Here is a 26,685-nt window from a genome sequence, read left to right as displayed (position 1 = left end):
AAAAAAAAAGAATGCACAGCATGCGTGGGAACATATTAGCTGGTGGGTACACAGCTGACATTGTTACTCAGACGTCTCAGGCAAAACATCCAGCTATCCATCCCGCTATAACGCAGGAGAAAGAGGGAGACACACACAATGTGTGACCAATGGCACCAATTTAATGCGTTCAATGGCTCTGATAATCAGTTTTATAGTCATCCCATGCTATGCCCAGAGCCAGGGTTCCACCATGGTCATGTGCATCCAGAAATAAATAACACCGGACAGGCCCCAATCACCTTAGGATCTGGTTACATGGCCCTACATTCCTCGACCCCAATAACCTAACCACAAGATGCCAATTTGAACAACCCTGTTCGCATTGAAGATACACAAAAAGACAGCATATGGGGACACAGCTGTACATTAAGCAACCTGCAGCCACGAGCAACTGGTAATTGTTCCATGCTGCATATGCCAGCCCAGCCCATCACAAGGAAGTCCATGCCTAAAGAAGTAACAGGCACATGCCTTGACAAAATCATGATCGCTGCATCTCCAAAAAGATAACTTGGACCTCCCTGGCTACATATCATCAACGGCATGTACACGTCTGTATGCACATTCAGCCATCATGTCAAACCATCACATAACCTTTTGAAAATGACGTGCTCCCAATAACACTGCAGCACTCTGGCACGCATAAGGTGCATGTGCATGTGTGTGCAGCTAAACAATACAGTCAACAGGCAGGGAATTAAAACTGTCTGTTCTTTCACAACAGGTGCATAAGGCAGCCAGGGAGAAGATGAAGATGCCATTCAAGATACGCTTCCACAAACAGGCACCTCAACTTCTGCTCTACCCACCATTAGCACAAGTAGTACCATAGTGACCCTGGCGACCTGTAGTAGAGGCATCCATCAAAAGGCCACAGACAAGAGGCCATCTATAACGATGCCAGCAGCCGCTGCCATCTCCAGTCACACTGCACGCTCCATAGTAGCAATGGACACTGCAACCTGCATCAAAAGATAGCCTGTGGCCCCGAGTAGTGATTCTCAAGCTACAACCACTGCTGAGAGCGAGCCAGAACCGCCTGAGAGAGCCCCTCAAAAGTCTCCTGTCACTGCTGGCACCACGGGCACCCATGGCCCATCCTGTCCCATCTGAGCCTGTAATGACGCCTTCACCCCCCCTCCTCTCTCTCTCTCATGGTCTGCTGTTGCATGTGACCCAGGCACAGATATGGACAGAGCAGTAAAAGTGGCAGTAATTCTGTTCTGCCATTTTTCCATATAACACCATACTCATGAGGGTCAGGGCCCAATTCATGGAACTTTTAGCACGGTGCAAAGTGACTTTGCACTGCCAACAAACACCCTGATTCACAGAGCGATGCAAAGTGTATTTCTGCACTGCCAAGCCACTTTGCACTCCAAAAATACACTCTGGACTGGTTAGCAGACATTAACTGCAATATGGAGATACTCTTGCATTCTATCTGTACCTGGACTGACCACCACGTCATCTCCTTTGCTAATCATGACACTACCTGTCCTATTTCTAGTTGCTCGCAAGTATCACCTACATTAACCTGAAACAATCGCATTATCACTCTGGAGAACCTTCTCCCTGCACTCCAATCCATCACTAACCCTCACAGGAAGTTAGACAAGTACCCAGCCAGCCTGGTGGACCTATACAACCAAAGCCTACTTAAAGCCCTAGCCTCAATACCTCCGCTCAAATTAAGAAAAGCCAAGCCACCCGCTCATCTAAATAAATGGTTCTCCTCAGACTTGAAAGGCCTTCGCAAATCCAAAAGATACGCTGAAGCCACCTGGAGAAAAAACCCTTCAATCCTGAGTAAGGAAAAATTCACCACTGCCTCCAATGCCTATCAAGAAACCATTTTGAAAACTAAAAGCGATACCTTCAACGTCAGAATTCTGAATGCCAAATCCAATACCAAAGAGCTCTTTCCCATTCTCAGAGAGTTGGAGTCCCCCATCTCTCCTACTGAATCATGTACCAAAGACGCCTCTTGGTGTGCCAAGATCCAAAAGGTCCTCCTAGATAAAATCTCCTTACGACAAGCTACAATTGAAGCAAAAAAACTTAGCCTCACACCAAACACTAAACATAGTGAGCCACACCTCACTCCCCCTATACCTTGCAGCCTTTTCAATTATAAAGGACGGGGCAAAGGAATTTGCTCCCTTCATCACTTCCTTCATCAATGCCTCTTTCAATTCATGCACTGTACTAAATAATCTCAAAGATGCTTGGGTCATGCCCCTCCTAAAAAAAACTAATCTCAACCCCAACATACCGACCAACTTCAGACCTATAACTACTGTGTCTTTTCTTCTGAAAATATTAAACAAGGCGGCATACATTCAAATTCAAAACCACCTTGAAGTAAACAATCCCCTAGGGCTACGCCAATCTGGATTCAGAACAAGACATGGCACAGCGACAGCCTTGTTGGATTTAAAAATCCAGATGGATGAATCTAAGGGCAATGGAAACCTTGCTCTACTCCTCTTGCTTGATTTATCAGCTGTGTTTGATTTAGTTGATCATGACATCTTAACTAAACACTTGCCTGCTGCAGCTTCATTCTCACCCAAAGCGGCCGCCTGGATCCCGTCATTCCTCGCAGACAGAACTATGAGGGTTTTTAACCCATCAGCCTCTGCAGACCCTGCCTCAATCTCATGTGGTGTCCCCCAGGGATCTTGTGTATCCCCCACCCTATTCAACATCTTTACGAAGTTACTGTTTGATCACTTAGATGACTTGGGCATCTCCTACACAAATTATGCAGATGATACGCAGATACTCATCAGTCTCTCAGGCTCCTACGACAAAGACTCCAAACTACTGGATTGGTTTGATTTGGTTTGGTTTCTTTATTTGTATAGCGTGCCAAGCCCTGAGGCATCTAGGCGCCTGTCTTACATATATATTTGTTACAACAATACAGGATGAAATATACATTTAATACAGGATGAAATATACATTTGTTACAGCATTACAGGGTGAAAAATGTGCATAATATACATTGCAAAACAAAGATAGAGATACAGGAGAGGCTATACAAGTTAAAGTTAACAGTGTTGCATACTGAATTGGGGTGCAATGGTTTTCATAAAGGGCAGTTCAGTATGGAGATAACACGTGGATACTGAGGTTATCTAAGTCTCTTGCTCGAAGAGCCAGGTTTTCACATCTTTCCTGAAGGAAAAGTGGGACGATTCAGTTCTAAGAGATAGAGGTAGGGTGTTCCAAACTACTGGGAAACTGTTGCCTGCAGCTCTTTGTAGTTTGAATTTAAGGATTATAAGCCAGTGTTCTTGAGCAGATCTGGCGGGACGTGCTGAGGTATAGTGTGCGAAAATGTTATTCAAGTATCTTGGTGCTAGGTTCACAAGACATTTATGTGTAAGTGACAAGGTCTTGAAAGCAATTGTTTGGTTGATGGAATGAAACATACATTAGAATCCAGGCATGGATGGCTATCATGGCCTATGCCTTAATGACGAGAAGACTGAGTTACTTCTTGTCAGCTCTAGGTCGCGTCTTAATAAGTTAGAGCCCCAATACAAGTCGTTAAACATTGATGGGAACAACATCAATGTAGCCAATGATGTCAAAACCTTAGGAGTGTACCTGGACTCTACACTCTCCCTCGTCACACAAGTCAACACCATAGCCTCCGCAATGGCTTACACTTGGAAACTTATAAATGCGTGCAGGCCTTTCCTCTCCACACTCAGCTGCATCACTCTGGCTAGAGCATTGATACTGTCGAAGAGGGACTACTGCAACACCTTATATTTAGGCACTAGTAAGCGCAACCTAAACAAGTTACAAGTGTTACAAAATAATGCTCTCAGAACCGTTCTCAATGTTCCATGCTCCAATCACATCTCGCAAATAAGACGTACTGCTAATTGGCTCCCTGTACAAGACAGGATTACATTTAGAACCTTAATGGTCACCTACAAATGCATTTGTAATTCAGCCCATAGATACCTGGTCGACGAATTCTCTAGGAAACAATCCTTTAGACCTACCAGATCCAACTACGCTCATTGACTGAATGTCCCCATCTACGAACGACAAAAAGCTGGCAGATCCAGTTTCCCTGTGCTAGCAGCCAAAACTTGGAACACTCTACCCTCTGCATTAAGAGCCGACACATCATTCTAGTCATTCAGAAACAAAGTAAAAGCATGGCTCTTCTCACAGCTTAACGACGAATACTAACCACACCAGCTCACCCCGTCAATCCATTTGCTTCTTTACGCCTAGATATGTAACAATAGGCGTTTGCCATCCCATCTAATTGTCTGTACCTCATTTTGTACCACTATGCACACACTTCCCCATTGGTTTCTTGTGCATGTCTAGATATGTAACACTATGCGTACACTTCCCCATTGGATTCCTGTGCTTATCTAGTTATGTAACACTAGGCATTTGCCCCCTGAAGCCCTTGCTTCTGCATTAACTTCAATGTCAATGTTACTTTCTTGACTGGCTAAGTATGCCATCTTGCCTTGCAACAGGTAATATACGCACTGATATTAACGATACATATGGTGATCCATTCTTGTATGAAATGTATATCACTTTACACTGATATCATAACCACATTTTTTTTGTAGTGTACTATGGTACTTAGTAGTGTATCGTAGAAACAATGCTATGTGATGCCACTTCCTGTTTTGATAAGGGGTGAACGGTCGTGTTCCATCGCTTCCTGTGATGTCACTTATGAGTGGGGTCAAATTACATCACTTCCTGTGATGTCATCAGCGGTCAAGAGTCGTGTGATGTCACTTCCGCTACCCCTGGCATTTTGGTGAAATGACGTCCCTGCAGCCTAGTAGTGAGAAGGTAGTTGTGAGATGAGGGGGTCGAGTGCAGTGGGGTGTTGTCACTTCATTGTTTGTGGCAGTAGATTTCACTGAGATTAAAGGTGCAGACCAGTGCCACGCAGGAGAGGTTCCATGAGTCAGCTTGGTTTGCTGCCGATGTAAGTACAGAGAGTTTATAAAAATGCTTGTCGTAAATTTGCACAAATGTTTCTGGTGCACAGTTTTTAGACGGTTGCTATTTGTTTTCATTTCTTTGAAAGTGGTTGGTTAAAATGCCAAGTCTTGAGCTGTTTCCTGAAAGTCAGGTGGTTCTCCCCTGGGCGGAGAGGTTTGAGTAGGTTGTGCCACCGTTTTGTGGCTAGCACAGTGAAAGACCAAATGCTCCACCGGGGAAAAATACCACACATCTGCATCTACAGGTTCTTGGTACCCTGAGTGATCTTGCATTACCTGTACCCAGCCAGTGGGGCTGAACTGTATCTCATAAATCATGCAGGTCTATTCTTCCCACACTTGCTTATGACCTTTCAATGGTGTATTTTGGATGATGTTAATTGATATGTTCTTTTTTAACTGTTTTGTCATATATGATTATGTTAACCTTTGCAATAACATTTGTTATGAGAGAACAGCAGGCGATAGCTTGTTTTTGAAATAGTGTTACAAAAGGAGTGACACAACTGTACCTTGTCAGCACACAGCTGTGGACGAGGGTCAAGGTTAATTTCGCATCCTCATTCAGCTGCAGCAAGTTGATATCGTCTCGGAAGATAAGACAGGATTCAGGAATACTCAGCTCCTCTAAAATGAACCGTATCTCACTGTAGTAGCAGAATTCGGCTCTTGCTAAATTCAGCACCGGCAAACACAGGACATCAGGTTGGCCCGTCTGCAAAGAGAAGATTTGTAAGTCAGTGCAGAAGAGAAGACGGAATCACTGCTAGCTGGGAGACAGATAGAGAGATGCAGTGCACTGCAGAATGTGAAATTCCAATGGGCCTCATTATTGGTTTGCCGATCTGGAATTAACATGCCAGTAATTCTGGTTACCAGCATGTTTTTGGACCGGCAAACTACAGGCTTGCCGGTGTGGAGGCCTGATTTACCTCCAGCCAAGAGCTGGATGTAAGGCAGGCCCCCCGCCGGCTAAAAGCAGACCAGCAATCCCTCCATAGACTCCATGGAATGGGGATTAACATACCATTGCCGGCACCTGTAATCTGCCAGTCATTCCGGCAGATCAGGCACCAAGTTATCGGCGGGATAACAGCAAACTAATAATAAAGCCAAATGATTCCTTATTCTCCTAAAACAACCAACTCTTGATTTCAACGTGAATTTCTAAATATTATCCAACTGATAGTTAATTTCTTCCCATTACACGATCAGTTCTTCCACATTAGGTGCAATCTCTTGAAAACTAATGGCTCTGTGCCTATCAAATTTTTTTTTTCGCAAATTGCAATAAGGAACAAATTACTTACCTGTAACTGTTGTTCTCCAGCATGGGTCTGGCATGGATTCACATGCTCATGAATATTCACTGTCGTCAGGTTGGGAATGCTCGGTAAAAGAAAAATCAGTTTCAGTTTCGTTTCTGAACTGTCTTTCTCCCATAAACCAATCACTGCGCTCTGGGTCATACTGACCCCAGCCAATGACTGCCCTCTACCTAAGCCCCTCCTCTGGCAGCCATCTACAGGTAAGTAACTTGTTCCTTCTCCAGCATGAGGTCTGGCACGGATTCACATGCTCATGAATAAAGAATACATAGCAGTACACACATGCACAACCACGGGAGGTGGCAAGGCTCAACATAAGCATCTCTTACGTCCTCACCAGTCTCACTTTCAAGCGACCAGGTTGCGCAGCACAGCTTGGCCGACTCTAGACTCCTCCCTGGAATCCCAGTCAATGCAGTATAATCTTGTGAAGACGTGAGTTGACCTCCACGTAGCATCCCTGCAGATGTCCAGCAGAGGCACACCAGACAGGAACGCCGTAGTAGCAGCGATTGCTCTGGCGAATGGGCTCTCGGACGGCAAGGCAACGGTCGGTTTGCCATCCGGTGACAATGGGTGATGCAGCCGGAGAGCAACCTGGAAATGGAAGCCCTGGACAGGGCCTTCCAATGGTTCACAGGGCCAAAGTTCACAAAGAGCTGAGACGTCGTCTGGAAACTCTTTGTGCAGTCCACATAGAACTTCAGCGCTCTAGCCACATCCAGCGAGTGCAAAGTCCAGTCAGCCGGCGACAAAGGCGTCGGAAAAAACACAGGTAACACCAAGGGCTAGCTGAGATGAAAGTCCGACGACCTTGGGCATGAAGGAGGGGTGCGTTCGCAGCACCACCCTTGTCTCGTGAAAAGTCAAGTATGGTGGCTTACAGGACAGGGCCTGAATCTCACCCACCCATCGTGCAGAAGTGATGGCCACGAGGAACGCTGTCTTCCACGACAAGAACTTCAGTGGAACTCTCTGCATAGGTTCGAATGGGGGGCCCATGAGCCTAGTCATTACCACATTGAGCTCCCACGCAGGGGCTGGAGCCTTCACCGGCGGGAATGAACGGTCCAGTCCTTTGACAAACTCCTTAACCAGACGGTGTGACCATAACGATGACCGTCCTGGAGATCTGGTGTAGCGGGAGATAGCCGCCAGATGAATCTTGATGGAGGCATGAGCCAGTCCGCTTTGGCCAACAACAGCAAATATGGTAGCACCTGCGGAGTCGTGACTCTTAGAGGATCGATCTTCTGTGCACAGCACCATACAGCAAACCTTTTCCATTTATGTCCATAGCATTTTAGAGTAGGCGATGCCCTGGCTTTGGCAAGCACCTCCTTGTAGTCTGACGGTAGATCGTAACCGCCGAATTCTAACGCTGCAGGAGCCAGGGCTTCAGGTTCAGTGATCCTGGGTCGTAGTGCAGATTTGCGCCTCCTTCCCTGGCGAGAAGATCTGTGACCACTGGAAGCTTGACTGGAGGGGATGCTGAGAAGGTCCGGGTACCAGATCTGCCTCGGCCACGCTGGTGCAACGAGGATCATCCTGCACCGGGACCGTTTGAGTTGATTGATGAGTCGAAGAAGCAATGGCAACAGAGGAGAAGTATACAGAAACAGGCCGTCCCAGGGGAATAAGAATGCGTCCCCCATGCTCCCGGACTGGGGAAACCTGCTGGCGAACCTCCGGCACTTGGTGTTTGTCACCATCGCAAACAGATCGATCTGAGGATTGCCCTATCTGCGGTACAGGTGGTCCACTTGGTCCTGCCGAAGCTCCCATTCGTGGCAAGAGCGAAGCTCCCTGCTGAGGGAGTCAGCGACGGTGTTCTTTACTCCTGCCAGGTGAAAAGGAATGAGGAACATCCCCTGGGTGACAGCCCAGTTCCATAGGTCCTGCCCCTCTTTGGAGAGCGCTGGGAATCTGGTGCCCCCCTGCTTCCGGATGTAAAACATTGAGGTGGTATTGTCTGTGAAGACCTGCACCACCTTGCCCTTGAGGGACGGAAGGAACGACTTGAGGGCCCAAAACACTGCCCGTAGTTCCAGAACGTTGATGTGCAACGTCTTCTCCTCTGATAACCACAGGCCTCTTCCCATCCTTTCACGGAGGCATCCGTTGTGACTGTTCTCTGGTGTAATGGCGTCTGGAAATCTGTGCCTCTGGACAGATGAGCGCGCACACCCCACTGCCTTATCGCTCAACGGAAGCTCTAGTCAAGCGTGATGCTGTCCTGGAAGTTTCCTGACACTTGGATCCAACGGGTGTCGAAGAACTCCTGCAGTGGCTGCATCCGCAGCCTGCAGAGCCGGATGAGGTAGATGCAAGACAACATCATGCCGAGCAGAGACTTGATGGTCCTCACCATGGCAATTTTCAGTGCTAACAGCCATTGCACCTTGCCCAGGATGGCCACTATCATCTCCGACGGTGCCGCCAGACATGACACTGTGTTGAGACAGAACCCCAGGAACTGCGCGTCCAGCGATGGAGTCAAGCAGGACTTTGCATAGTTCACCGAGAACCCCAGATCCATCAGAAAGCGAACGGTCCTCGCTGTGTGGTCGACAGCGACTTCCCTTGATCTGGTCTGCATGAGCCAGTAGTCCAAGTATGGGTAGACGTAAATCCCTTGCAGTCGTAGGTGGGGCACCACCGGAGCCAGGCACTTTGTGAAGACTCTGGGTGCCGATTTCAGCCCAAAGGGAAGGGCCTTGAATTGGTAATGCACCCCTTGAACGACAAAGCATAAGAACTTGCAGTGTGCCTTGTGAATGGGGATGTGGAAGTATGCATCCTACAGGTCCAGCGACAACAGAAAGTCCCCCTCTTCCAGTTGTCTGAGAATGTGTTGAAGAGTGACGATTCAGAACTTCTGGAACTTTATGTATTTGTTCAGCCGTCGCAGGTCGAGAATGGGCCTCCAGCCCCCAGTCTTCTTTCGTACAAGGAAGTACCTTGAGTATACTCCAGAGGCCCGGAGCCGCTTTGGAACTAGCTCTATCGCTCCTTTCTTTAGCATGGCCCGAACCTCCAACAGCAGTTGAGGGACGTGGTTTTCCTGCCGGGCCACCAGTGGCATTTGGGACACTTCTGTTGAAACTCCAGAGTGTGTCCGTGGGCGAGAGCATCCAGCACCCAACAGTCGGTGGAGATGGTCTTCCACACGCTGATGAAATTCGCCAGCTGGCCTCCGACCCGGGTGCAGGGCCCGACATCTCGGCCGGTTCATTCTTGTTTGGAGGTCTACAGGTCGCCTTGGGGTCCTTGGCGATGACAGCGTCCTCCTCTGGTGGTCTTGGAGCGGCCCATGTTGGTCTCCTGGTGTCACGATGCCTACCCCCAGACATCCGGAACAGGTCCATCTGTCCAGGGAACAGGCACCCAAGAAGACACATGAATTCCCAAAACCCCGCCTAGGGGCTATATGGGTTCAGTCCTGGCGCCGTAGGCGCCAGGCTCATATTGCCAACTTTAAACTATGCAGGTCATCCTGCAAAGAACTCATGTACAGGCCATCATGAGGACATGAAGGGACTACTTTCCTTTAGGAACTATTTTGCTGCTTGTGTGTGGTACTGGAACTTCTTACCTGGGAACTACTTTTTTGATGCTATTTAAACCACGCCCGAAGAGCAGCACACGCTTCGCGTTATTCTGCATCTTTGCAGCGTAACGCTCACTGTGTCTGCAGTCCAGCATCCAGTCTACAGCTACACCCGTCTTGTGTCCGGAGCCGATCCTAGAGAAAAGGAAAGAAGAAGAGAAGGTTAGAACAAGGAGATTTCCATTTGGTCATCATCTTTTCCTGGACCAGCCGCACTTGTGGATAAAGGAAAAAGACATTAAAATAAACCGCGTCGCATTGCCAGCTGCAGGGCCACGCCATACTCACCTGTCTTCGGAGCACCTCCACGACCCGGCGCAACACCCGTTGAATCGCCGCTCGAAACATCAGCATCTGAAAAGACAAGAACAAACAAAAGGTGCGCAGGGTTCCGCCAAAGGCATTCTTTTACTTACCGCAAGATACTTACTCGGAATTTTGCCGCTCGAGGCAGCGCTGGTCACCATCCTACGTGAGACATTTTCGGCAAGGCGCCGCACCTGCAAAGAAGATAGAGAACTATTGGTTGATTACATTTGGAACAATATTACTTGCTAGACAGTGCTTGGCACAAACTGACTCTTACCTAAGCGCTACTTTCATCCATCGAGGTGAACTCACTCGTTGGATCACGCTGCAAGGGAAAAGGTATGAAAGGAGCAAGAGTGAATTAACAGACATTTGAACTCTAAAAGAACTATACATTCGGTTTACACACTACTTACCTCGGAGTCATTGTTGTCTGGAACTCTGCCAAATACCTTTGGATCAGTGAAGTAACTGAACTTCTACGCACCCCTGCACTCCACGCAGGATGGAAAGTTCATCCTTCTAAACAATAAGGTGAGACTTTATGAAGGGGAATACTGGAAGTTTTCAGGGAGAATAGTGTTAGTGTAATCTCTCTACCACGGGTGGCTAATCCCCTTTACTGCTTTTAGGAAAATATTCCTGCAGGCCAGGCAGACGAAACTAGGTGGGCAAGTGCAGTCGATCATCACTTCGCTACGAGTCACACTGGTGGAGACCGCAGCAGTCCAGCTTCGTTCGACACCCCTGTGGAATCCAGGTGAGCGTAACAGAACGCGAAGCATTACTACAAATCTCCACCCGGGCGTTATGGAGACCTCAGAGACTGACCAATTAGCCCAACTAGTGGGAGAACTAAGGGGTGAAGTGCATTCCGCCCGTCAAGAGACTAATGCTCTCAGGAGAGAACTGATTGTGGCAAAAGAACGTACGGATGATCTCGCGAGGCAATTAATTCAAGCTCAAGCTGGGCACACACCTTTACCTGGACTCGGGGGAGCTTCTGCCCAAGCTCAATCAAGTAATCCAGTGCAAGTCATTTTACCAGGGACAGTTCCTTTAGCACCGCCAGAACGCTTTGCGGGGGACCCAGAAAGGTTTGCCGTGTTTATGAACCAGTGCCACCTGCATTTTTTATGTAGACCTGGAGCCTTTCAACAAGCAAAGGTAGCCTTTGTACTATCGTATCTCAGCGGCCGTGCAGCCGATTGGTCTATTCCACTAGTCAACCAGGACGACCCTCTTCTTCGGGATTTTCAGGGTTTTCAACTAAGCATGGAAAGACTATTTGCCCGACATTCCCAAGGCCAAGCTTTACAAACTTTTGTCCTTGTGTCAGGGTAACCAGGATCTGCTGACCTACATCGCAACCTTCAATAGGTTGGTGGTAGAAACCGGATGGCCAGAGGTCAAGCGGATTACGCTATTTCATCGTGGGCTACTAGGTGAACTAAAAGACGTTTTGGCACAAGTAGTGAACCCACCTCAAGATTTTGCTGAATACATAGACCTGGTTGTCCAGTTGGATCACAGACTTCAGAATCGGAAGGCTGATCGGGCTAGATTCGAGAATAGAGTATTGGTAAGACCTAAGTACAACGTCACCCCCAAAGGAACTGATGTATCTGAACCCATGCAAATTGGGGGGGTTAAAGGACCTTTGACTCAAAAAGAAAGGGACAAGAGGCGGCAGTTACAATTGTGTTTGTATTGTGGAAGCTCAGGGCATTTTTTACAGGATTGCCCAGTGAAACCACTTAAGAAGGTGGTAGGAGTCGCCGACAAAATGCCGACAAAATATGGAATCAGAGCCGGGAAACAACCACGCCCGACAAGCATAGAGGTCCGCTTGCCGAGCATGAAGAAGGACACTCAGACCTCACACCTAATTATACCAATGGTCCTTATAGATCAAAGGCAACCATCTTGTATGCACACAGTGAAAGCATACATAGATAGCGGAGCCATAGGAAACTAGATGGATCGGGAATTGGCTACAAGGATGAACCTGCCTCTTTGCAAAAAACCCACAACTGATGTAATCGCCAACGTCGATGGGACCGAAATAGCTTCCGGTCTAGTAACTCATTCAACTATGGAGATGACACTGTTGGGTCAAGATGGGCATCGAGAGAGCATTGTGTTTGACTTAATCAAGGCCCCACAGTTCCAAATAATTCTGGGAATGCCATGGTTGGAAACTCATAATCCTTGTATTGACTGGCGAGAAAAGAGAGTGACCTTCTCGGATTATGCACACACTTGTTACCCTGAAAGAAATTTGATCAAAAGACTGGTTACGGTCACGAATCCGATAACTCAGTTACCCCAGGAATACCAGGAATTTCAGGATTTTTTCCAGAAAGACCAAGCAAACACGTTACCACCCCACAGATCATATGATTGCCAGATCGGCCTCCTACCCGGCGCTCAAATTCCATGCAGCAGAATCTACGCCCTCACTGAACCCGAAAATCTTCATTTACGGCAATATTTAGATCAATACCTCGCTAATGGCTTAATTCGCCTGTCCAAGTCTCCGGCAGCATCGTCTTTATTCTTCGTCCCTAAAAAGGAAGGTGACCCTAGGACTTGTATTGACTATCGCGCTTTAAACCAAATAACGGTAAAAAAACGATACCCGTTGCCCCTGATCCCAGAACTACTGGACCAAGTAAAGGATGCTCGTATCTACACTAAGTTGGACCTCCGAGGGGTGTATCATCTGGTACGAGTGAAAAAAGGCGAGGAATGGAAGACTGCCTTCCGTACCAAATACGGTTTGTTCGAATACCAGGTGATGCCTTTCGGGCTTTGCAATGCACCGGCAGCCTTCCAGTATTTTATAAACTATGTCCTTCGCGAACTCATAGACATCTGTGTTGTTGTATACATAGACGACATCTTAGTATACTCTTCATCTGAATCAGACCATGTGAAGCACGTTCGTGCTGTACTAGAAAAACTACACCAGCATAAATTATATGCGAAATTGGAAAAGTGCGTTTTTCATACTTCGGAAGTTGAATTCCTTGGATTTATCCTAACCCCAAATGGAGTTCGAATGGATTCACGAAAGGTGGATGCAATCCTCAAGTGGCCCTCACCTACCTCGATTAAAGGGGTACAGAGCATGCTTGGATTTGCGAACTTTTACCGCAGATTAATTCCTGATTTTTCACATCTTGTACACCCCATCACGGCTCTTTTGCGCAAAAATAAACGCTTCCAGTGGACAGAAGAAGCTGAAAAGGCCTTCCAAGACCTAAAACAGAAATTTACTTCAGCTCCTGTTTTAAAGCACCCACGTTCAGAACTTCCGTACGTGGTTGAAACTGATGCATCCAGTTTAGCCATGCGAGCTGTTCTTTCCCAAAAGGATCCTGAAACTGGTCAACTTCACCCAGTGGCGTTCTGGTCATGGAAATTTTCAGCACTAGAGTTAAACTATGCAGTTACCGACAAGGAACTACTGGCCATCAAGTCGGCGTTCAAAGCCTGACGGCATTATCTTCTCGGAGCTCGACACACCATCACCGTAATCACGGATCACAGGAACTTACAATATTTAAAGACAGCCAAGGCTCAATCGTCAAGCCAACTTTGATGGGCCTTATTCTTTGCGGAATATGATTTCGTGATTACTTACCAACCAGGTTGTCGAAATGGCAAAGCAGATGCCTTATCTCGTAATGGAATGGGAGAAGCATATTCAAATCCAGAACCAGTACCCATAATTTCGGAGAGAAGAATTCTTGGTATAACCACTCTACAGACTCTAGAAGACATCCATAAAAAGATTCAACAGATTTTCGACCCTGCAGCCTTACAAAGCTGGTTGAACAAAGGCAAAGATTATTCAGTCACCGATCACCTACCATACTATCAAGGACGTCTTTACCTACCAAATAAAGAATTACAAGAACATGTTATCTCCAATTACCATGAGTCTTTGATAGAAGGGCATCCTGGGATCGCTAAAACCGAGGCCAAGATCAAAAGACAATTCTGGTTGCCTACTTGGCGGAAAGACATTAAGTCATTTGTACTGTCTTGCGGTATTTGCACCCAAAATAAGTCCCAGAAAAGGAAACCAGCAGGCCTATTACAACCTTTGGACATTCCGCCTACACCTTGGCATACCATCTTAGTTATAGTGGATCTTTTTTCCAAAATGGCTCATTTCATTCCATTAAAGGGTCTACCTTCAGCCTCGACCTTGGCCAAGGAATTTCTAGAACATAACGTCCGAATACATGGATTCCCCTCCGTATTGGTTTCCGACCGGGGAAGTCAGTTCATTTCTCAGTTTTGGAGGAAATGCTGTCAATTGGCCCAAATCGACGTTAAACTATCAACCAGCCACCATCCTCAAACCGATGGTCAAACTGAGAGGACCAATCAGACACTCGAGCAATACCTACGGTGCATGTTACACCAAACCGAAGGCAATTGGAAAGACATTTTGTGGATATCCGAATAGGCATACAACAACTCATTGCACTCAGGAACAGGACAAAGCCCATTTTATACTATATATGGACGACATCCTCGAACCTCCGAACTCGATTCGCCCCAACACTTAGAGATGCCTGCCGTGAACCATCTACACGCCACTATTACAAAAGCTTTTAAAAAGGCAACTGAACATTTGAAACAGGCTAAAGAGAGATACAAGAAAACCGCAGATCAACATAGAAGCGAAGCTCCGAAATATCAGATAGGAGACCAAGTTTGGCTGGCTTCAAGACATATACCTTTAAAGGGGACTCGAACCTTTAACCCCAAGTATTTGGGACCTTACACTATTAAAGCCATTATTATTCCCGTGGCCGTCAAATTGGAGTTACCATCAAATATGTGAATTCACCCAGTCTTTCATGTTTCACTTTTAAAGCCAGTACAACCAGGGACAAGGCTAACTAAACCACCTAACCCCATCCTAATAGGCGGGGAACCAAAATTTGAAGTAAAGAATATTTTGGACTCAAAAATAGTCAAATCAAGACTTTTTTATCTGGTTGACTGGAAAGGTTATGGTCCACAAGAAAGGTCATGGGAACCAAGTGACAATATTCATGCACCTCGATTGGTGAAAAGGTTCCACCAGAATTTCCCAGACAAACCGGGACCAGTGAGGAGAACAGCCTTGGGGGGGAGTGCTGTCACGATGCCTGCCCCCAGACATCCGGAACAGGCCCATCTGTCCAGGGAACAGGCACCCAAGAAGACACAGGAATTCCCAAAACCCCGCCTAGGGGCTATATGGGTTCAGTCCTAGCGCCATAGGCGCCTGGCTCATATTGCCAACTTTAAACTATGCAGGTCATCCTGCAAAGAACTCATGTACAGGCCATCATGAGGACATGAAGGGACTACTTTCCTTTAGGAACTATTTTTCTGCTTGGGTGTGGTACTGGAACTTCTTACCTGGGAACTACTTTTTTGATGCTATTTAAACCACGCCCGAAGAGCAGCACACGCTTCGCGTTATTCTGCATCTTAGCAGCGTAACGCTCACTGTGTCTGCAGTCCAGCATTCAGTCTACAGCCACACCCGTCTTGTGTCCGGAGCCGATCCTAGAGAAAAGGAAAGAAGAAGAGAAGGTTAGAACAATGAGATTTCCATTTGGTCATCATCTTTTCCTGGAGCAGCCGCACCTGTGGATAAAGGAAAAAGACATTAAAATCAACCGCGTCGCATTGCCAGCTGCAGCGCCGCGCCATACTCACCTGTCTTCGGAGCACCTCCACGACCCGGCGCAACACCCGTTGAATCGCCGCCCAAAACATCAGCATCTGAAAAGACAAGAACAAACAAAAGGTGAGCGGGGTTCCGCCAAAGACATTCTTTTACTTACCGCAAGATACTTACTCAGAATTTGATCGCTCGAGGCAACGCTGGTCACCATCCTACGTGAGACATTTTCGGCAAGGTGCCGCACCTGCAAAGAAGATAGAGAACTATTGGTTAATTACATTTGGAACACTATTACTTGCTAGACAGTGCTTGGTACAAATTGACTCTTACCTAAGCACTACCTTCATCCATCGAGGCAAACTCACTCCTTGGATCACGCTGCAAGGGAAAAGGTATGAAAGGAGCAAGCGTGAATTAACAGACATTTGAACTCTAAAAGAACTATACATTCGGTTTACACACTACTTACCTCTGAGTCATTGTTGTCTGGAACTCTGCCAAATACCTTCGGATCTTTGAAGTAACTGAACTTCTACGCACCCCTGCGTGCCTGCACTCCACGCAGGATGGAGAGTTCATCCTTCCAAACAATAAGGTGAGACTTTATGAAGGGGAATACTGGAGGTTTTCAGGGAGAATAGTGTTAGTGTAACCTCTCTACCACGGGTGGCTAATCCCCTTTACTGCTTTTAGGAAAATATTCCTGCGGGTCAGTCAGACGAAACTGAGTGGGCAAGTGCAGTCGATCATCACTTTGCTACGAGTCACACTGGTGGAGACCGCAGCAGTCCAGCTTCGTTCGACGCCCCTGTGGAATCCAGGTGAGCGTAACACCTGGGCCGAGGGGGAGGGTTAGCGGTAGGAAGAAGAGAGAGCCCCCGCCGTAACTCTTTGTAGAAAGGGGAGATTTGCCTCCTGGTAGAAAGGATGGCCGTCACTGCTGTAGCGTGCCCATGGCATGTGCTGTCTCTGTGTGCGCCTTGATGACTTGTAGAGACTCATATACAGCCTTTGCAAAAAGCTCTCTGTCAAAGGGCATGTCCAAAACCTGTGTCTGAACCTCCTGTCGAAGGTTGGTGGCCTTGAGCCAGCCACAGCGACGAAGGCAAATGCTGTTGCCCATCTGGCGGAACCCCGCGTTGGCGATGTCTGTGGCCACCGTGATGGCGTGGTCCGAAGCTACCTCGCCTTCTTGCAGAATTTCCGAGGCTTCCGACCTCTTGTCATCGGGGAGGAAGTCCAACAGAGGCCAAGCTTGAATCACAGCTCTCGGTCGTAGCGTGCAAGGATAGGAAGGGCGTTGGTGGCCTTGATGGTCGTAGCTGCCAAGTAGATAACCCTTCGTCCCATAGCATCCAACTTCTTCCCCTCGCTGTCCGGAGGGGTGGAAGCTGCCCAAGATGAAGCACCTGATGACTTCTTCTTGGCCGCTGCAGAGACCACCGAGTCAGGTGACGGTTGGGCCCGCAAGCACTTGGGAGCAGAGTCCAGCACCCTGTATTTCTTCTCTATGCGGTCCCTTTTCGTTGGGGCCGTAGAGGGGTTCTTCACGAGTGACAGGCCTTTGTCCCAGATGTCATCCAAGAATGGGATATACAGGATGGTCTTTCTCTTCGACTTGCGACACTGGTATAAGAAGCCCTCTGTCTTCTTCTCCTCTGGCGCGAGTTGGAAGAGCTCTGACACGCTGGAGATCATCACATGGAACAAGCCTATCTTGTCCGGCAGGGAGGTTCTGGGCCTGTCGTCGTCTCTTTGTCAGGATCTCTCTCCTCCCTCTGGGGCAGGGGGAGGGCAACGAAGGGTGGCAAGGAGGTAATGGGTGCCTCTTCCTCTTCTTGGCTGGTGGTTCCCCAGTAGCCAGAGGGTCGGCCGTTACCGGAGCTGTGGGTGGGGCCGGCATCCTCCTCTGTATCTCGGAGACCAGTGTATGCATAGTAGAAAGAATGTCCACTCGGAGGTCTCTAGGGGGCAGCTGAGGCAGAGGGCAAATAAGAGGCTCGGGCACAGGAAGAGGGTCAAGGCCCTTATCCTGAGGCTCTCGTCGCTTTCCTCAATGGTATCCTCATCGTCGTCGCCTTGATCGTCACCCTCGTCGTAGGATGTAACCCCATCGTCGCCATCCCCCTCCTGGATGGTCTGAAGGTAGGTGTGCTCCTCCTCTGAGGAGATGTCCATGCCCTGGAGGACCTCCGCCTGCCCTCCTTTCTTTGCGTCCAGGGGGAACCGTCTCGGGGAGATGACCAACATTCTCTTTTCCGGGGTCTTCTCAATAGGCTGCAATGAAGACTCCCTCCTGGCAGGGAGGGACACTCTTGCCTTTGGAAGGGTGCCCTGCGGGTACGCCTCCGCAGCCTTCGGAAGGGATGCCACCACCACCTCGATGGAAGGCAGAGCCTTCGTCGGGTGTACCTGGGCCTTCACGGTCAGGACCGATCCCTTGTCCTGCTTGGCCCTCGTGGTCGTCCTGGAAGCCTTGTCCTTATTGCCATTCTCCTTAGGGGGAGGGTCAGAGCCTCGATCCCCCTTGGCCTTTTACGGCAAGGGCAGGCTGGCTTTGGACTTCTCCTTGGCCACCTTGAATTTGCCCGGATGGTCCAACTTCGTCTTGGATGAAGATCCTGAGCGCTTACTGGCGTCCGATGACTGGAGATGTCAGACGCACCCTGGCCGCTGAGGAGCCTGCTGCAACGGCACTCCCGGTGGCAGTGGACTCATGGTGCTTAGCCTTTTGTTGGAACCCCGTGGGAAGGGCGCCCTCAAAAGACTTAGAAGCCTGCTCAGCATTCCCGGACCTGTGAGCCTTACTGGGCAGGACAAAGGCTGATATGCAGAGTTAGTTCTACTCTGTGAAAGGGACAGTGAGCTAAAGACTTGGTTGAGACTCTCCCGGGGCCATCCACCAAAGAACAGGTCAATGGGCCGTGTTTGTGCCAGTAGAGGGACTCCCAGAACCCCCCTTGTTTTGCATATTAAGTGTGGAGAACATTTTGGACAGTCTTCGTGGTTTTTACTGCCATCTGTGTAATAACTTCAGGCCATGCAATATGTATTGACACGAAATAGAAGTCTTGTGTGCATTTCTACAGAGTTGGGACCATCCCCTCTCGGATAGCGCTGTTTCGATGTCATTTTCCCATTTCCTCTGCAATCGGCCTTCCCTCTGGTGCATCGCTTTCACGATTTCCCTATTGAGCTGTGATATGAGGTCTTTTGAGGTGGTCCAACTGTCTACTATCTTCCAAAATGGGGGAAGCTTTCTCTGTATCTCCTACTTCCATTGTGTGTCCGTCAGTACCCCCTGAAGCAGCAGATATGTGCAGACTGGGACCTTCCCTATGTACATATATTCCTGTTGCAACATTTTGAATTTTCCCCTAGTCCACATCTGCACCACCCTTGCCAACCCTGCTTCGAACGAAGGTTGATGTCTGAGTGGGTCTACTATTGTGTTCCTAATCAGTGGGGCCCATATATGGCTAAGAGGGCATGGCCATGTGATTATCCCCTCCATTTTCCTTCCCTTCTTCCATATGTTCCATAGTCCTGTGACGTCTTACCCACTTTGGTAGTTTGTTGCCTGCTGCCCATAGCCATTCCCCCACTGTGACAGGGGCTAACCACTGGTTCTATATGTATATATCCTTCCTCAAAGTTATCAGCACCCTGAGCTGCGCTGTCATATAGTAATTTTCTAGATCCGAGAAGCCAACCCTCCTTCCTCATTGGGTAGTATCAATGTCTGGTACCCTATTTCTCATTTTTTTCCTTGCCTTAGGAATCTCATCAATCCTTTCTTCATCTTGTGTATAATTTTCTCTGGCACTTCAATGGGTAACATTTGAAATAGGAATAGGTCCCTGGGTAGTCATTAACAGGAATTAACTCTGCTTAGCTACGACATGGTAATCTTCGACCATTTATTGAGGTCTTCATGAATAGCTTTCTGGGGGGGTGGAAAATTGGCTTCATACAAGTCATTAATATCCTTGGTTATTATTCACCCCAAATATTGAGAACCCGTACCTTGTGCTCTTTAGGAGGTGCCCCTAATCTTCAGTGCCCATCCCACTTTGTCTGCTATACAGGAATTTCACTGATTTATCTCTGTTAATCTTAATTCCCACACAATGGCTGTACGTTTCTATCTCCTTTAGTACTGGCAGGATATATTGGAGTGGCTTTTTGTAGGTAGAGGAGGGTGTCATCTGCAAAGAGACCTAATTTAAAGTTCCTGAAGTCCACCCTAAAACCTCTTATTTTTTGGTTCAATCTGATTCTCTGAGCAAGAGGCTCCAAAGCAAGTACTAAGAGGAGTGGGGGAAATGGCATCTTTGACTGGACCCCTCTCCAAATTGAAGCACCCTGGCCTCACTCCATTCACTGTAACTTGTGCAGATAGTTTTACATAAAAGGCCTCAAAAGCTCTCCTAATCTTTGTGACTAGCTGCACTTGTTCCGGCGCTGCAGAAAGGAAAGGCTATACTACCCATCAAATGCCTTTTCAGCATCTAGGGAGACCAGAAATGGGTCTCCATGCTCTCTATGAAGCCATTCCATAAGATTTAGGGTTTTCCTGACTGCGTCCACTCACTGCCTCCTCTAATGAACCCCACTTTACCAGTTTCTACGAGTTTTAGCAGGACCATGTCAATTTGTGATGCCTGAATCCTTGTAAAGACCTTCGCATCCATGTTCAACAGGTAGATTGGTCTGTATGAGGCCCAAGCAAAGGGTTGAGGGGTATTTTCCCTCTTTATGAATCACAGTAATGAGGGCCTTCTTGAGGATGGGGGAACATCACCCTCATTCATGATAGCATTCAATACTTATTATAATACATAGCCAGATGTGGTACCAGAACTTCGATGAAGTGCTTATGAAAGGATACTGTTAATCTGTCTTTCCCAGGCGCTTTCTGTGACCTCATCCCCTTGATTGCTACCACCACATCCTCACTTGTTATCAGTCCGTCTATTGCTTCCACGCTCTCCTTGTCCAGAGATGGCATTCCGTATCCCGTAAAATAACTAATCTCCTCCCCCCTTGGCACCTCCCCACTCTTCTCTGTACAATTCTTAGTAAAAACCGAGGAAGTACTCTGCTGTTCCTTGTGGATGTCTATTTGATTCCCCGAATTGATTCCCCAAATTGATTCCCCGAATTGTTCTTTACTTTTCCAATCCTTCTGTTGATTCTTTGGGATCCTAATTTGCGTACTTGCCAGGTGTCCGTCTTATCACCTTTCTAGTTCTGTCTCACATAATGAAGTCTGCGGTGCACCTCAACCAGGGCCAAGTTCCTCAATTCTTTGTGTCTTCCAAGAGCCTGCCCTCCTTGGCACCACCTACAAGCTTCCCTTTCAGTACCCTTGCCTCTTCCCTTAATGATTTCTTGACCAGAAGCCTCTCCATTTTCTTCCTGGAAACCTTCTTTATTAGTAGCCCCCGGATTGTTGCTTTTGCTGCCTCTTAGATCGCACTAACCTTCATATACTGACTTGCATTCTCCTCAAAGTATAGCTCTATTTCCTTCTTCAGTTCCCTCTTAAACACTATGTATTTGAGCAAGTAGTCATTGTACCTCCAGAAACTGCCCCCTATTCCCACATCCCCCACTTGCAGTGTTATTGCTACCATTTTATCGTCACGCCACTTCCACCATTTTTCTCTAGCCGGCTCTATATTCCTGACCCATCTCTATTAAAATATGGTCTATCCTTGTGAAGGTGTTGTGGAGTATGGAGAAGAATGACAAATCCCTCCTCTCTGGGTTCACTGCCTTCCAAACATCGCACAAGTGATGTCGGTCAAGGATGTGTTTAAGGATCCGCGATGTGTCACCACCAGTATCCCCTGTCCTTGGTACCCTTCCTGCCCCTGGCGCCATCCACATACATGTTAAGTTCCCCCCAGTGATCAATAGCCTTGGAGCTAGGGCCAGTGTCTACCCTAACAATTTGTCCCCAAATGCCCTCTGTCCCTGGTTCTGACAGTATTTGGAACTCAATGTTATGGCAGTAGCATGCAGCCTCTGGCATCTTCTCCCCTATGTTCCTCTACGTCTGTTAAACTCAATAACTTTCGCATGAGGAATCCCACTCCGCCCCTCTTGCATTTCCGTGATGCCCAAAAAGCCTGTCCAATGTGTTTACTCAGGATAGTGTGTTCTTCCCCTTGCTTCAATCTTGTCTCCTGTAAGATGACCGGTGATCATGAAAGAAGATCTTTGGGGGACTCAAATTCAGGAAAATCAACACTCCCTCCCCACCGAAGTGATGACAGTTAGGAGGCCAAAGGAGAATAGGAGTTTGGAGGAAGGGGGCAGAATCATGCCCCTTTCCAGGCCCCTGACTTTGCGCAGCATTGGGTCTCACTGCCTGGTCGCCACCGCTCTTTCTGCTCTAGTTCCTGGGCCTCTTCAGGTCTGTGGTACCGCAGCAACCATCAGGCAGGTGTGGGTGTCCGCCCCAAGTGCACTATTCATCACAGTTGCCGCCTGGTGTACCCGCGGCTGGGTCTGAGTGCCTTGGGCCCGCTCAATGTTTCAAGCCTTCTCCACTACCCAAGCCTCCGATGTCCATGTGCTCTTCAACCTCACCGGCGGTGCTTCCAGCTCTTTGCCTCTGCCAGCTCACTTACTGTTCACCCAGCTCTGCAAAGCCCTACAATTCAGCCATCTCTGGGAGTCTGAGCTGCTGTGCCATCATTGTTGGAGTGGTGGATTTGACAAGAGATGAAGCTCACGCGGCCATCTTGGTCTGTGCCCCCACGCGGTCTCCCTGCACCTGATTTTGATGCAGTGAGTGGATGCTTTGTTTTCCTAAGGTATCTGCATGTTTTTGTACCTGCAAAAAGCAGACCGATTCCATAGGAATCCATGTTGTTTTCCCCCAGCCATGAAAGTACATGTTGGGTGGCATTTACAACTGTTGGGGTGTCGAGGTGTAAGCATGCATTGGAATTTGAGACTGCACAAGCATGCATTGGAATTTGAGACTGCACACATTTCCAATCATTAATTACACCTCAGAGTGAAAATGATGAAAACAGTATGAATGGGTCCATATTTGCAATCATATGAGCTCCCCCCATTCTATTTATGGAGCCATTCAAAATGACTTAGTTTTTCTATATAGCAGGCTATATCATGTGGGACACATTTAGTACCTGAAGAGGGTGTTTGGATGCAGCACTTGATTCCTAGGTACTTGATTGCCAGTGTGTGAATGGTGGGAACAGCCGTTGATTTCCAACAATAGCAGCAAACAATAGATAGAGACAGACATTCATGGATTTAATGATCCTCCATCCCATGCTTTCCTCACCTAGCAGAGCCAATTGCATTCAGAATCTCAGGCTTTGACCCATCAATTTACTCCATTGACAGGTCCTTGTCACTCTGCTGTGGTCTCACCAGAAGTTAAAATGAAACAAGAAGTGTCTGTGCTTAAGGTCAGGCAACTGCAACTCCCTGAAGACATCAGTTCTTCCTGTGGTGTGGAAGTTTTTAAGAGGAATGAGTAATTAAAGAGGGAAGCTCTCCTCTGCTTTTTGCATTTGGCTACTGATGATGGGTTCACCAAGAGAGAAGACTGCTAAGAGGCACCATATATTTATCTGACCATCACCACTCACATTTCTGTTACCCTGATGACAATCAAAGAGACAGGAACAGGCAAAGCATTGCCATTCCAAGCATCGGGATAGATTTGCAGGGATACTTCCACTGCTCCTGTGGTTGTCCCTCCTTTAACTTGCACTTCCTATAACTGTGCGCCTGTTGATTCAGTGCCACAGACTCCTGAAGTTGTGGTTTAAGTAAATCCTCATCCACTGCCTTTTCCTGTCTCCCTCACATCTCAATGATTAAGTCAATGATTGAGGATGCAGCAAATGCCAGCGCTGACAGGTATTTCTCCCATGAGCCTGTACCAAAGTGCCGAAGGATAGTAGAGGACCCACATTGTAAGAAGATCAGGGCTTTTGGTGGAAAAAGACAAGGAAACGGGGACTAACGGGACAATATATCGAACAATTGCACTCTACTTTGAGTTTTAAGGAAACTGTAATTGACTTCACATATGGAGGGGCACGGAGGGTGGGGAATATATTTGACACATAGTTTTCTAGATCTGCGCCTGACCGTCCTCTGCAAATGGGCATTAGCAGTGTGGTTCTACAGGAATTAAATGATTCTGAGAAGGCATGTGTCCTGTGCCACCTGTCCAGGATAGATGTATCACATATTGAATTTTGATTCTGAATTCCCAGAAACTGCTGCGTTTGAGTACCTCAAGTCCTTAAGGTTAATGTTGATTTCATAGTCTTTTGCGTCATCCAGAGGTTTCATCGGAAGATGCATCTTCTTCAGGACACATTGATCATAAAGGTGGAGATTTTTTAAAAAAAAGGATTGGTGCTGCAGTGACTCTTTCACTGCTTTCTAAGGCTTATGCAGTTTATACTTCACACACTCTCATGTGGGACTTATAGGCTCTATTTCTGTCCATTGAAAAGTGGTCTTTTTATGCTTATTTACAATGTAGACAAACACATCCAGTTAATGTCTGAAATTCCCTTGAATTGTCTCTGATCCGCTGCCTTTCCCTCAGTATCTGCTCCGTCGATGAAACTACAAGTTTTGGCTCATTCGCAGAGAGCTCTTTCCCTTTCAACAAAATATTTTTGGGCCCTGTTTAGGAGAATTACTCAAATAAGCTATGAAGACAGAGAGTTGTCAGTCCCTATTTACACCAGACATCCCGTTCCTACCTGGAGAAAATCTGCCACTTGATCCCACCTCCCAGTCTACTCCAGACAGTGACCAGTTCCTATGGGTAGATTCCAGGGCAGAGGGTTCAACTGAGTCCTTGAACCCAACTCTCCTATTACCTCTTTCTCTTGCCAGCATTAGCTTCCAACTGTCCTGTGAAATCATACCTGCATCTATGCAGACAAAAGGTTTAAGAAACTGAAATGTCTGTTAGGGTAGCACAGACAGCCAGAAGGATAATGTTAAGAGAGGAGGAACTCTCCCAATATGAATAGCCACATGAAGAAGCAAGGGAAGCCATGACATGCTTACATTAAAATGGCCACCAGGACCACTATAGATTTCTATGGCTTGATTTTGTGTCAATAAGAGGAGGTTGGAAGGAATTATGATCATGCAGCTATCACTCAGACATGGGGATCCCTATAAGAAGAGCAACCACTTGGCAGCAGTGTGTAGGAACTTGATGCTAACATTTCCAATCCCAAAACACCTGTAGAAAGACAAATCTGTAAAATAACTACTCGTCACAGAGGGAGCTACGTTTTCCTTGGTCGAGGAGGATGGGCATGTGTCAGATTGTTCATCTGTGGTGTTTATGTTCTTAGTGATAGTTATCGGATCTTCAGGTGTGATGATGGAGTTTAATTCCATAAACCTATGATGATAACACTGGTTTCTGGTGACTGGTCTGCCTGGTCATTTCTGGTAAATAATGTTGGTTTGAATTTTGACCATTTTATCCAGAATCGAATTAGCCAGTTCCTCTGAGGGTTTGGGTTGATAACTAGTTTGCTGTGAGTGGCGAAGAGTGGCAGCGAGCTTCCTACTCTGACTTCAAATTTACATGCATTTGATACTGTGCCACATGATGCAGCACCGAAGGTCATTAAACGCTGTGGCCCATCACACTTGGAACTGTGTGATGGTCCACATCACAAGCTTCTCATTGGTATCATCAATGAAACACCACAAATAAATGCTTAATACATGAGTTGTATTCAAAGATGGCATTTTGTACAAGATGGTCCCATACATGAGATGAGTCACTTCTATTTGTGTAACTTAGAAATGATGGTGATTTAGTCAATCAGTGAATTCACTATTTTGACAATTCAGATGAATGTGCTTAGGCCTTAGCCCTGATGAGCTGCTCCCTAAATTGCCAGAAAGGCAAAAATACTTACAACAAAATATAAGTCAAATTTAGTGCGAAGATACTCTGCCCCCTGGTCATGCAGAGCCCAGTGAACAATGCACAGCGCCTTAAATTCGATATGCTGGGCAACCGGGAGCCAGTGCAAAAAGCATAGAAATGGGGAAATGTGGGCCCGGTAGGGTGACCCCGTGACCACAAGATTTTGAAGACGTTGAAGTCGGTCGACCAAGCCCTTAGGCTATGCCAGATAGAGAGAGTTGCAGTAGTCCAACCGGCTCAACACCATCACAGCCACGACCAGCAGACGCAGAGATGCCGGTATCATATGAAGCACCTTTTTTAAAATTCATCTGCAGTTCACTAGATTTGCGCTGTCCACCCAAGCACTGACTCATCCTAATTTTATGGTCACTTATGTGGGCTTTTCCCGACACTGTCAGAGAAAACCATATTCTTAGATAGTCAAAAACATACTCCCTCAGTATAGCGGGCCCACTACTCAGAATTGTATATATAAAAGCTGATTTACTGATTAACTGGTATTCAGTCCAGGGCATCCATGGATTCTGTATACCCAATGATCAACTTCTGGGGTGCATTGGGGGTTCGGGTTATCAAGACAGTGTCATGAGCGTATGCCAGAAGGGGAGAAGCCCTATTACTCACTATGGGGTAATCTGCGTTGGTATCCACCAATTCCTTGTATAAATCATTATTGTACAATGTAAAAAGGACAGGGGCCACTACACAACCTT

The 26,685-nt window shown here is 47.2% G+C and overlaps 1 protein-coding gene across 1 annotated transcript in view; it reads right to left on the bottom strand.

Moving 5' to 3' along the window:
• Window positions 1–26,685, bottom strand: part of LOC138510819 (protein prune homolog 2-like) — a 715,504-nt gene that overhangs the window by 303,308 nt on the left and 385,511 nt on the right. The window contains exon 3 of the mRNA XM_069626510.1: window positions 5,561–5,763. Coding sequence (XP_069482611.1) covers window positions 5,561–5,763 — 203 coding nt within the window. The remainder of the gene's footprint in view (window positions 1–5,560; window positions 5,764–26,685) is intronic.

The sequence above is a fragment of the Ambystoma mexicanum genome, chromosome 6p (assembly GCF_040938575.1).
Source record: "Ambystoma mexicanum isolate Mex_15411 chromosome 6p, UKY_AmexF1_1, whole genome shotgun sequence".
Lineage (NCBI taxonomy): Eukaryota > Metazoa > Chordata > Amphibia > Caudata > Ambystomatidae > Ambystoma > Ambystoma mexicanum.
Note: the sequence above shows the minus strand (reverse complement) of the source record. Positions and strands in the feature narration are given on the sequence as shown.